Here is a 12,175-nt window from a genome sequence, read left to right as displayed (position 1 = left end):
GATTTTGGTGGGGCCTTTTAGGCTGCATTCACACCTCCGCGACAAGTAACGCCGCGTACGCGGCGTATTTTGCCGCGAATAGTGTAACTTTTTTTTTACAAATCCTTCCTATTGCTTTGTATGGCCGAACGCCAATGTCGCCTGAAAAAAAGGGTCCGGGACTTTTTTTCATGCCGCAGGTGTACGGCGTCTATGAGAATGAAGGAATTCTCCCCTCCAGCGGCACGAGCGGCCGGCGTCGGGCGTTTTGTCGCGGAGGTGTGAATGGGGTGTAATAAATTATAAATAAATGCGTGGGAATGACATGAACGCAGCCCAGCCAAGGCAAGTTACCAAAGGCACAGAACCCAGAACGAAGACCGAGTGAAGATGGAAGTGTCCAGGCCCGCCTGATTCATCGCAGCACTGGAGGGCTCAGTCTGAAAATTGAAGTGTACACTAATGTGCTAATATGCTGTGTATACTTGTACGTTGTGGCATAACCTACCCCAGGGCCTCTAAAAAGTAGTAATGTCAGGAAAGTTTACTACCGCTTTATTATCACAGGATCCCAGGAGCCTCTCATGGGGCCCCCTACTGACCCGGTGGACGGTGGCCCTTGGGCAGTGCCTAAGTGCACAGTTGCCAACATTTAAAAAATATTTTCAGGGCCACTTTTTTATATAAGTGCTATATTTAGAGTAGCTGAGATCCCCGATGTTCCTCTATACATCATAGTAGTAATCACAAAATTAAATGAGTACTAATAATGGGGCAGAACAAATATGAGAACTGAGATTTCCTTTAGTTGAACTAACAAAAGTGTGTCCATTCTAGAGCTGGTAACATTGAGGATATTCATGTTTAATTTTAAAGAACTGTTTTTGTGGGTAAGCGACATAGGGGAGGAGTATGGACGGTATACAAGTGGGAAGTATGTGCAGGTGAGGGAGAGGAATGTGGAGGGTCTAACAGTGGGCACTATGTACAGGAGAGGAGTACAAAGGGTACGGAAAAAAGCACTATGTACAGGAGAGGGGTATGACAATGGGCAGTATGTACAGGAAGAGTGAGGGGGTATGACAGAGGGTAGTACGTACCAGAGAGAAGTGTGGAGGGTATGATGGGACAGTATGTACAGGAGAGGAGTGTGGAGGGTATGACAGTGGGCAGTATGTACAGGAGAGGAATGTAGACGGTATGATAGTGGGCTCTATGTATAGGAGAGGAGTGTGGAGGGTATGACAGTGAACACTATGTATAGGAGAGGAGTGTGGAGGGTATGACAGTGGGCACTATGTATAGGAGAGGAGTGTGGAGGGTATGACAGTGAGCAGTATGTACAGGAGAGGAGTGTGGAGGGTGCGACAGTGGGCACTAAGTACAGGAGAGAAGTGTATGACAGCGGGCACTATGTACAGGAGAGGAGTGTGAAGGGTATGACAGTGGGCACTTTGTATAGGAGAGGAGTGTGGAGGGTATGACAGTGGGCACTATGTACAGGAGAGGAGTGTGTAGGGTATGACAGTGGGTACTATGTATAGGAGAGGAGTGTGGAGAGTATGACAGTGAGCACTATGTACAGGAGTGGAAGGATATTTAGGGACGGAGTAGTGGTTAAGCGGGTCATACATGGATTGAAATTACGCCAATTATGCAGAGACCAGCCATAGTCAATCTATGTATGGGCTAGCTGGTTTTACACAAGTCAATCTATTAATCAACTTGAGTACAACCAGCCTGTTTTTTTTTTTTTTCTTAAAACAATCAGTGCTGCCAGCTAAAGTTAGCAACACTGATCATTGTACGCACTGGCAGAACACAATAACACTGCAGGAGTGATTCCCCCATCCACAGGTCAGCAGGTGAGAGGGTGTGTGGGGACAGGCTGGGGAGAGATACTAGTCAGTGGCTGGGTAGGCACTGGTAGTATCAGAGCCAGATACACACAGGTTACATGCGCCACGATCGTTAGAGCGAGAACAATAATTCTAGTACTAGACCTCCTCTGTAACTCTAAACATGTAACCCAAAAAAATGTAAAGCATCGCTTAGGATACCAAAAAAAATTGTGCTAACTTAACTAACTAACTGTTTTTTTAATGAATGAAACATTTTTTTCCAAAAAAAACATGTTTGAAAAATTGCTGCGCAAATACCGTGCTAGAGCTGCACAATTAATCGTTAAAAAAATTGTGATCTCGATTCAACCCCCCTGACGATCTTCAATGCAGAGTTTGCTGATTCTTTCATATAACAAGTGGAGAGACTTTCAGCTGTCAAAAGAAAATATCTGGGCAGTCTGCCAAGTTTTTAACAGGAAACATTGTAACTGACACTTCCTTCTTAGATCAAAGGGATACACTTCTGTGTGTAAAGAACAAATCTGGGCAGTCTGCGAAGTTTGTAAACAAAATGAAACATTGTAACTAACTAACATTGTAACTAAATTTAACCACTTAAAGTCCAACACTTGTTTCTTAAGTTAGAAAGCAATATTATTTGCTAGAAAATTACTTGGAACTGCCAAACATTATATATATTTTAGCAGAGACTCTAGGGAATACAATGGCTATTGCTGCAATATGTTATGTCACACTGCATTTTCCCACTTCAATGAATAATAAAAACCATAAAAACAAAACCGTGAAGTTAGCCCATTTTTTTTTTTTTTTTATGTGAAAGATGATGTTACGCCGCAACAATCGTGAGAGAATCGTCATCTATCTTCTAAGCAAAAAAATTGCAATTCTCATTTTAGCCAGAATCGTGCAGCTCTGTACCCTGCAACATAAAAAGTGCAAAGACCACCATAGAGTCATTTTCTAGCAAAAAACAAATGATGATTTTTACATGTAGTAGAGAAGTGTCAGAATTGGCCTGGGTGGCAAGGGGTTAATTACCATGAGTAATATACAAATAATTATTATAAGCACTGTGATCCTATCAGTCTGCTGTAGTGTGTCAGCTTGTATTTATATTGACCGCTCTGAATGTAGCTTCTGACAGGCTGTGCAAGCAGGCCCGTATCTCCGGAACCATAAATGATAGCCGTCCCATATTTTAACCAGTTGTGGGGTAGATCTTCCCATGCCTACCCCCAAATGTGGGGTTTCTGTGACCTCTGGTCATCGAGCTACAACCCCCCAAATTCGATCTTAGAAAAAAAAAAAAATCTTAAAAAAAAAAAAAAATTTTTTTTTTTTTTTTTTTTGGGCAAATGGGCCTATCTTGAGAAAGGGGCCTGGAGCTGCAGCTCCATCAGCCCCATTGTTAATCCGGCCCTGCACAGGAGGACCCCCAGAAAGCCTCTATTGAGGGATCCACGAGTGCCGCGTGTTTTACCTTCAGTTGGAGCCTCGGTAAAGCTCATGGAGATGTTGGCTGTGTGTCTCCGGGTGGGAGTGGTCCAGGGCTGTCAAACTGGGGAGCTGCCCACACACTGTCTGGCCAATCAGAACGTGTTTCGAAGGCACAGCCTCGCCTTCTTCATCATCTCAGGACAAAGGAATTAAACATGTTTACAATGGGATACAAATTGGTCAGATATGGGTATAGTGGGATACATGGGACTCAAATAGAGGTACAATAGAAGGAGAAAGGTAATCAAACATAGGGACAAGGGGAACCAAATATGGGTACAATACTGAGGAAAAGGAATCAAATACTAGTACAATAGAAGGGTTAAAATAATCAAACATGGGGCAAAAGGGGAATCAAACAGGATGACAAAGGGAATCATATGCAAGGCAATAGGGAGACAAAGGGAATTAAATATAGAGACACTAGGGAAAAAAGGGAATCAAATAGTGGGACAATAAGGAAAAATGGGAATCACATAGGGGGACAAGTAGAATTAAATACAGGGACAAAAGGGGGATAAAGGAAATCCAATAAGAGTACAATAGGGGGAAAAAAGGGAATCATATACGTGGACAATACAGGGAAAAGAGAATCAAATATGGGTACAATAGGGAGACAAAATTAATCATATGCGAGGACAATAGGAGGACAAAGGGAACCAAACGTGGGGACATGTAACCTATTTTGGGTTTTCCCCTCAATTTGGATCCATTTTTTTTTACAAATTGATCGAACTAAATGGATCTGGAATTCCTTCAGAGCCCTTTTTTTTTTATAAAAAAAATCTTTTAAAAGTAGATTTAACAAAAAAAAAGTTAGAGATGTGGAACAAATAAAATTGTTTCAAAAGTAAGTCCTTTTTTGATGACTAATTACGTAGAATTCCTGAATTTTAAACCTTGAGGGCACATTAAACATAACCTGTATTTTGTCCCTCAAGGCAATATAAAAGGTTTATACATAATAAAAGGTATGGTGCTTGATTCTATAAAGTAATAGGTGACATGTGACAAAATTGTAACAATTAATTCAATTAAATAGTCTAGTGTGATGTATTCCCAACACCAAAAAACTCTTCCAACACAATTTTTTAAAAATCATTCACCGATTGGATTTGCACTCACCAGAGATGTTTGACCCATTTTTACAGATAGGTCAAAAAAGGTTTTTGTGCTCTCAAGTGCAAAGATTCCTCCTGGGGTGGTCTACAGGATGTCTACAATGGATATAAAGTATCTCAGTGCAGTAACTTTATTAATATTGGTTTGCAGTTTTAAAATATGTACTGTATATTACACTTACATTTATGGGTGCCTGGATGCCGGCACCAGCATGTATGGTATGAGATGTCGATGTCATCACAGCCGCCACCAGTATGAAGCCAGTATGCGTTCCAAGCCTCTTTCCTCAGCCCGGATGTGACATTACACAGGACCCAGAAGTGACGGTCCCACGCTCCGAGGTGTGTTTTCGCTAGAATTTGTGTCTTCAGAATTCGCTGGTGTCGGCATCCAGGCACCCATAAATGTGAGTGCAATATACATATTTAAAACTGCCAACCAATATAAAGTTACTGCACTATGATACTTTATATCTATCTGACATTTGGTTATCTTACTCATGAATGATATCATTATTGGAGACATCCCGCAGACCACCCCAAGAGGAATCTTGGCTCTTGAGAGCACAAAAGCATTTTTTTACCTACCTGTAAAAAGGGGTCAAACATCTCTGGTGAGTGCACATATTCTGAGCACAAGCGGTGAATGATTTTTGAAAAAATTGGGTTGCAGATTGTTTTTGGTGTTGGGAGTACATCACACTGGAGTGGACTATTAAATGTAATTACTTGTTGCAATTTTGTCACATGTCACGTATTTCTTTGTAGAACCAAGCGCCATACCTGTACTATGTACATACTACAAGTGGATTTATCCTTCAAAAGGGGCAGCTACGGTTTTCATTTTATTTAATTTAACAATATTTGTTTATATCTACTTCTAGTTTATTTTGGAGTAGGCGTCAAACATTGGTTTATTAGTTTAATGCTTAATTGCTGAATTCCAGTTATTGGAACGCCTTTGCACCACATTCCCACACCGGAGTCCCCAAGTAAAACCTGGTACTTCCAGGTATGGTGAAGCATGTCATTTTCAATTCTACCTACTGAAATGCAGCAATCAATCAAACTATATTGCTGTTGCATGGGTCCGGGGAGCGAATCCTTAGCATTGTGTAAGCTCTGACCCAAAGTGTGGGAGCAAACCCTAAAAAAACACTTTTTAATGTATTTTTTTACTAATAATAAGGATATTTTCCCTTATTAGACGGTGAAGAAAGCTATACTGGAGGACTTGGTGAAGACAGGAAAACAGGCCGGACTGAAGTCTTTTGAGCAGGTATGAAATACATTTGGGTTTCCAGTTCAGCTGGTCATACACTAATAGATTTTCAAATGAACGTCTGTATGAAAATTCTCAGAAGTACATCCAATGGTTTGATGAATGTCAATTGAATATACTGTGAAAGTAAAATGTTTGCTTTTAGCTTGATTTTGGAGTGAATGGGCTTTCCTGGCCGAAATCCACATTTACAGTTAGAACTTAGTTTAAGAAAAAAATGTAATCTTGATCCTTTGAGTTTTCACCTCTATGTGGTCAAAAACAAATGTTGATTTAATCCCACTAATGATTAGGACTTTGAAAAACATTCTTGAATATAATTATTTTTTTAACCCAATTCGACTAGTGTATGGCCAGCTTTAGTCAGTCTTGGAGGAAAGCGATAGAAGGAAAGTAGACGGGAAAGTGGGGGAGGGAAGGAAGGAAGGAAGGAAAGAAAGAGGGGAAGGAAAGGAAAAAGGAAGAAAGGGATAGGTAGAATTAACTGCTTATGAAAAAAAAAGAAGGGGAAGAAGGGAAAGTAGGGGTAAGGAAGGAGGGGCAGAAAGGGAAGTGGGTGGGGTAGAAAAGGAAGGAAGGGGGAGAAGGAAGGAAGGAAGGAAGAAAATGTAGAAGAACAGGAAGGAAGAGGATAAAGGAAAAGAATTAAGGAAGGAGGGGGAAGGGGCCCGGAAAAGGAAGAAATTAAGGGGGTTGGAAAGAAAGATTAGAAGGGAAAAAATAAATAAAAGGAAGGAAGAGATAGGTAGAATGAACTGCTACAATGAAGAAACCCCTGTGGCTAAAGAAAAGAGGGAGGGGATAGAAGAAAGACGAGAAAGTAGGGGAAAGAGGGAAAAGGAAGCAAAGAAAGGAGGGAGAAAGGGCAATGATGGAAAGAAGGGAAGGGAAAAAGGGAGTTAGGAATAAATGGAAGGGAGGCAGAAAACAAAGGAAGGAATTAGGGGGAAGGAAATTAAGAATGGGAAGGAAAGAAATAAGGAAGGAAGGAATAGATAGGTAGAATGTATTGCTAATAAGGAAGAAACTGCTACAATGAAAGCAAGGAAGGAGGGGATTGAAGGAAGAAGAGAAAGTGGGGGAAGGAAAGTAAGAAGGGGCGGGGGGAGGAAGTGAGGCAAAAAGGGAAAAAAGGAGAGGAAGGGAAGAAAGGAGAGGAAGGAAGTGAGGCAGAAAGGGAAAAAACGAGAGGAAGGGAGGGAAGAAAGAAGGGGAAAGGAAGAAAGAAGGAATGGACCGATACAGAACCCATTTAGCAGTTTACTGTAATGACCTTCCTATTAAAGTTTGCTGTTTTTATGAAATTGAGAAACTAATTTTTTTTTAATAAATTGGTGTTTCTTGAAAATATGTAGCATTAAAGTTGCAGGGAAGAGTTCCCATAATTCCCCATGTCGGGTAGCAAGGCAGATTTACTAAAAGAATGAGAATGTTTACACATAAAAAAAAGTGGATTCGCTTCAATCACATGGAAAATAAAACAAGAAATTGCTTCTCAGATGCGCCTGAACATCTCTGGAATGGGCACTCCTTTATGCCTTGTACACACGACCAGTTTTCCCATCCAGAAAACTGCAGTGTTTTCCTTTGGCCGGGAAAACCGACCGTGTGTACGCTCCTTAGCAGTCGTGTGTACAAGGCATTATGCTAACCCTACATTTGCACTCCCTTGTGGTTTCTTTCCTCCCCTGCAACCAATACTGAAATCAGCAGCGTTGGCAACCTCAAGGGAGATGTGATGTAATTACCCTGGTCATTTGACAGTTCTCAGATCTCATGCCGCGTACACACGACCGTTTTCCGGGTTGTAAAAAATGACGTTTTTTATTTGTCATTAAAAACGATTGTGTGTGGGCTCCAGAGCATTTTTCACGATGTAAAAAATGCCAATTAAAAATTTAGAACATGCTCTAATTTTTCACGTAGTTTTTAACGTTGTAAAAAATGGTCGTGTGTGGGCTTTAACGACGTGAAAAAAACGTGCATGCTCAGAAGCAAGTTATGAGACGGGAGCGCTCGTTCTGGAAAAACTAGCGTTCGTAATGGAGATAGCACATTCATCACGATGTAACGACTGAAAAGCGCAAATTGTCTTTTACTAACACGAAATCAGCAAAGGCAGCCCCAAGGGTGGCGCCATCCGAATGGAACTTCCCCTTTATAGTGCCGTCGTACGTGTTGTACGTCACCCCGCTTTGCTAGAGCATTTTTTTTTCACGATCGTGTGTAGGCAAGGCCGGTTTAACAATCGGGTTGAAAAAAACGTTTTTTTTTTTTATAGACCATTAAAAATTTAATTTTTTACATCCCGAAAAACGGTCGTGTGTACGTGGCATTAGTGTCAATGGTACTACCAAGACCTGCCTCAGTGTTGGGTTGAGTGATTTTGGCCAGTGGAACTAGTATGACAGAACAGAAGCAGGGAAGGATCTGCAATAAAGATTGATGCAATCTATGCCACATGTAGAGATAACCTAGAAGGGATTGGTTTTCTTATTTTCTCAGCAGAACTGGGACTTTCACTAAAATAAACATGTTTGTGCAGAGCTGTGACCTGTGTTATGCTCTTTCAGGTGAAGGACATTTATGTGCACCAAGAGATGATGAGCGTTGAGAACGGTTTGCTGACCCCGACATTGAAGGCCAAGAGAGCGGAGGTGGCAAAGCATTTCAGAAGCCAGATCGATGAGATGTACTCCAAGATCCAGGAATAATGTGAACTGATCTGGCACAATACATGCACTGGTACTTGGCACAACCACTGCCATGCTGGAGGTGCCCCGGAAGGCAGATTTGTCTTGTAATAGCCAGGATTGTTTTTATTTCAGCTTCCAGCAAGTATTGGGACATCAAACAAACATCGGGATTCTATGAAAGCCTTCCAGTGACTTTACAAATGTGTATCTATGTATACGCTGTACAGTAATTCTGCTAAGTATGTGGAATCATTTCATTGTTATTTTTTTAAGAATTAAAGGTTTTCTCTCTGTCCTAGGATGTTCACACACCTCCCTGCATCCTTTCAGCTGGACACACACTACAACCTATCCATACAATCCAGCTGGGACAGTTTTAATTGTAAGATATTTTCATACCGTATCACCTCACACAGCACTGATGAAATGTATAACTGTATCTACACAGCTGAAATACATAAGGGAGCTGTAGAACCTGTCCAGTATTTATATTTTTTTGTCCATCCAGTACTGAGATGTACATAGGTCTGCCACACAGCACAACCATGTCTGGTAGGAGAGAAGACCTTATTTTTTCCCTGCTGCAGCTCACACTAATGGATCCTATCCCTCAGCCTATGGTTGGACAGAAAAGATGCGTTCACCTCTATGTCACTCTGCTCTCCTCTTATCAGCATGCTCCCCGTAAGCACATGAGTGCTGCATCAGTTTTGGCCAATTGGCTCGATGTATACAAAGTACCATGCAAGCGTCTTAAGGTGTAAAAAATAAATAAAAAAATGCTGTAAATGAAGACTGCTTTCAGAAATAGTGTGAATAGTTTATTTTTATCAATTAACAAAATAGAAAGTAAATGAACAGAAGATAAATCTACCGTATTTGCCGGCGTATAAGACGACCCCTCTAATTTTCCAGCTAAAATGTTGGTTTTGGGATATACTCACTGTATAAGACCACCCCTTCCTACTAGTCATGCCTCGCCTCACCGTGCCATTACATGCATCACTGTGCACCACTACATGCCTCACTGTGCGCCACAACATGCCTCACTGTGCGCCACAACATGCCTCACTGTGCGCCACAACATGCCTCACTGTGCGCCACAACATGCCTCACTGTGCGCCACAACATGCCTCACTGTGCGCCACAACATGCCTCACTGTGCGCCACAACATGCCTCACTGTGCGCCACAACATGCCTTAGTGTGTCACTGCTTACCTTTATCCATGACATGCAGACCGCGTCAATCCATTTTTCAAAAGCCACGCCCCTCTTTCTGCTGTTCCTCGGACGAGAGGGCATCCGTGATAGGCGGAACACTAAACACGGTGTCTCCTGGGAAGTGGCGTGTTCGGCCTATCACGGAACAGCAGAAAGAGGGGCGCGGCTTTTCAAAAAAAGGACGGCCGCGGTCTGCATGTCACGGTCCCGGATAAGGTAAGCATTTGGTTACTGGCGTATAAGACGACCCCCGACTTTGAAGAAGAATTTCAGGGGTTAGAAAGTCGTCTTATACGCCGGAAAATACGGCAAATCAAATTTTGGCTGACCACCCTTTGCCTTCAAAAAACAGCCTCAATTCTTCTAGATACACTTGCACACAGTTTTTGAAGGAACTTGGCAGGTAGGTTGTTGTGCACATTTGAGTCGCTTAGCCTTGTTTCCATATCCTATGCACTAAAAAAATAAGAACTGGGGTACAGAAAAATGGCAGCAGGTGCTCTGGATTGAGGAGACAAAATGTGAAATATTTGCCTTTAGCAAGAGGCAGTATTGTTGGCGAAGTGCTGGAAAGCAGTACAATGAGTGTCTGCAGGCCACAGTAAAGGATGCTTACTTCTGTTCCACATGAAAAATGTCCAGCAGTGCAATCAGCACAGAACTGGAGGAAACCAGTGGGACCCAGGTACACCATCTACTGTCCGGAGAAGTCTGGACATAAGTGGTGTTCATGGAAGAATTGCAGGCAAAAAGCCATACCTCCAATGTGGAAACAATGCTAAGTGACTCAACTATTCACAAAAACATAGGAACTGGGGTGCAGAAAAATGGCAGCAGGTCCTCTGATTAACCACTCGCTTACTGGGCACTTAAACCCCCCTCCTGCCCAGACCAATTTTCAGTGCTGATGCACTTTGAATGACAATTGCGTGGTCATACAACACTGTACCCAATTTATATCAACCCCCCCCCCCCCCCCAAATAGAGATTTCTCTTGGTGGTATTTGATCATCTTTGCGGTTTTTATTTTTTGTTAAAAAAAATTAAAAAGACAGATTTTTTATTACATTTTGCAAACGGGTAATTTTTCTCCTTCATTGATGTACGCTGATGAGGCTGTACTGATGGACACCGATAAGGTAGCACTGGTGGGCACTGAAGGGCATCGATAGGTGGCATTGATAGCTGACAGTGATGGGCACTGATAGGTTACACTGATAAGCAGCAGTTAGGTGGCACTGATTGGCACCAATAGTGGCCATTGATTGGTGGCACTGGCAGGGGGTACGGATAGCACAGATGAGGCAGAATTGCCTCTTCCCGGACTCTGCATTTTTAGAATGGTGCGGGGAAACGCAGGTAGGGAAGCCCATTCAAAATTAATAGGCCGCCGTGCCAACGCAGGATTGCAAACTCCATAGATGTGATCCAGGTGTTATTCTGTCATTCTGCACCACGGTGTTGAAAAAGGCACTTGTTTTTTCAGTGCATTAGTACACATATGTTAACTATGGGGTTGATTTACTAAAACCGGAGAGTGCAAAATCTGGTGCAGTTGGGCATGGCAGCCAATCAGCTTCTAACTCCAGCTTGTTCAATTAAAGCGGGGGTTCTCCCTAAAAGAAATGTTTTTTTTTTTTTTCTAGCATCTCATTCAGCATAGGAGCGTGAGCTACAGTATGCCTTTATATATTTTTTGGGCGCCGTACTCACTGTGTAATCGCGTACTAAAGTTTCCCGGGAATGGGCGTTCCTATTCAGAGGGCTCGTGATTGACGGCCGGCTATGGCGTGTCACGCTTCACGGAAATAGCCGAAATAGGTGTTTGCTCTTCACGACGCCTGCGCAGTCAGCTCCGATGTCTGTGCGCAGGCGCCGTATAGCGCCGAGACCTACTCCGGCTATCTTCGGGGAGCGTGACGTGCCATAGCCGGCCGGCAATCATCTTCCCTCTGGATAGGAACGCCCATTCCCCGCGGGGAGTCGGAATCTTCACTATAGGATTACACAGTGAGTACGGGGCAAAAAAAATAAATAAAGGCATACTGTAGCTCACGCTACTATGCTGAATTTAATGCTATAATGTTGTTACTGAGGGTGAACCACCGCTTTAAGCTTTGATAAAAAAAAATAGAAGCCGATTGGTTTCTATGCAGAGCTGCACCAGATATTGCACTCTTGAGTTTTAGTAAATCAAACAATAACCTGTGAGTTGTGCTGCATTTTATTTTTTAAAAAAAGTTGCATGTCTGGTTTAGGTGCTTTTGCTTTATGTAAAGTGGCATTTTTATGTTGAACGGGCTGCCAACACTTTTCTGCCACCGTTACCGTAATGCCCTGCTGTAAACTGGAGCGCAACACACTGGAGTAGAAGCAAAAAAGGCAGAAAGTCCTTATAAATTGGCCACATCATCTTCAAAACAGATTTAACTTTTTCTACTTAGTGCAAATGTAGTCAAAAATCAGCAGAGCAACAACCCATACCACCACTGAAAATAGTTACTATGAACAGT

General features: G+C 42.3%; 1 protein-coding gene across 1 annotated transcript in view; it reads left to right on the top strand.

Annotated features, from left to right (window-relative positions):
• ACSL5 (acyl-CoA synthetase long chain family member 5) overlaps positions 1-8,741 on the top strand; it is an 81,883-nt gene extending 73,142 nt beyond the window's left edge. The window contains exons 20-21 of the mRNA XM_040361625.1: positions 5,670-5,741; positions 8,318-8,741. Coding sequence (XP_040217559.1) covers positions 5,670-5,741; positions 8,318-8,458 — 213 coding nt within the window. The 3' untranslated portion in view covers positions 8,459-8,741. The remainder of the gene's footprint in view (positions 1-5,669; positions 5,742-8,317) is intronic.
• Positions 8,742-12,175: the final 3,434 nt, after the last annotated feature.

This window comes from Rana temporaria, chromosome 8, assembly GCF_905171775.1.
Source record: "Rana temporaria chromosome 8, aRanTem1.1, whole genome shotgun sequence".
Lineage (NCBI taxonomy): Eukaryota > Metazoa > Chordata > Amphibia > Anura > Ranidae > Rana > Rana temporaria.
This window is presented reverse-complemented; position numbering and strand designations above follow the sequence as displayed.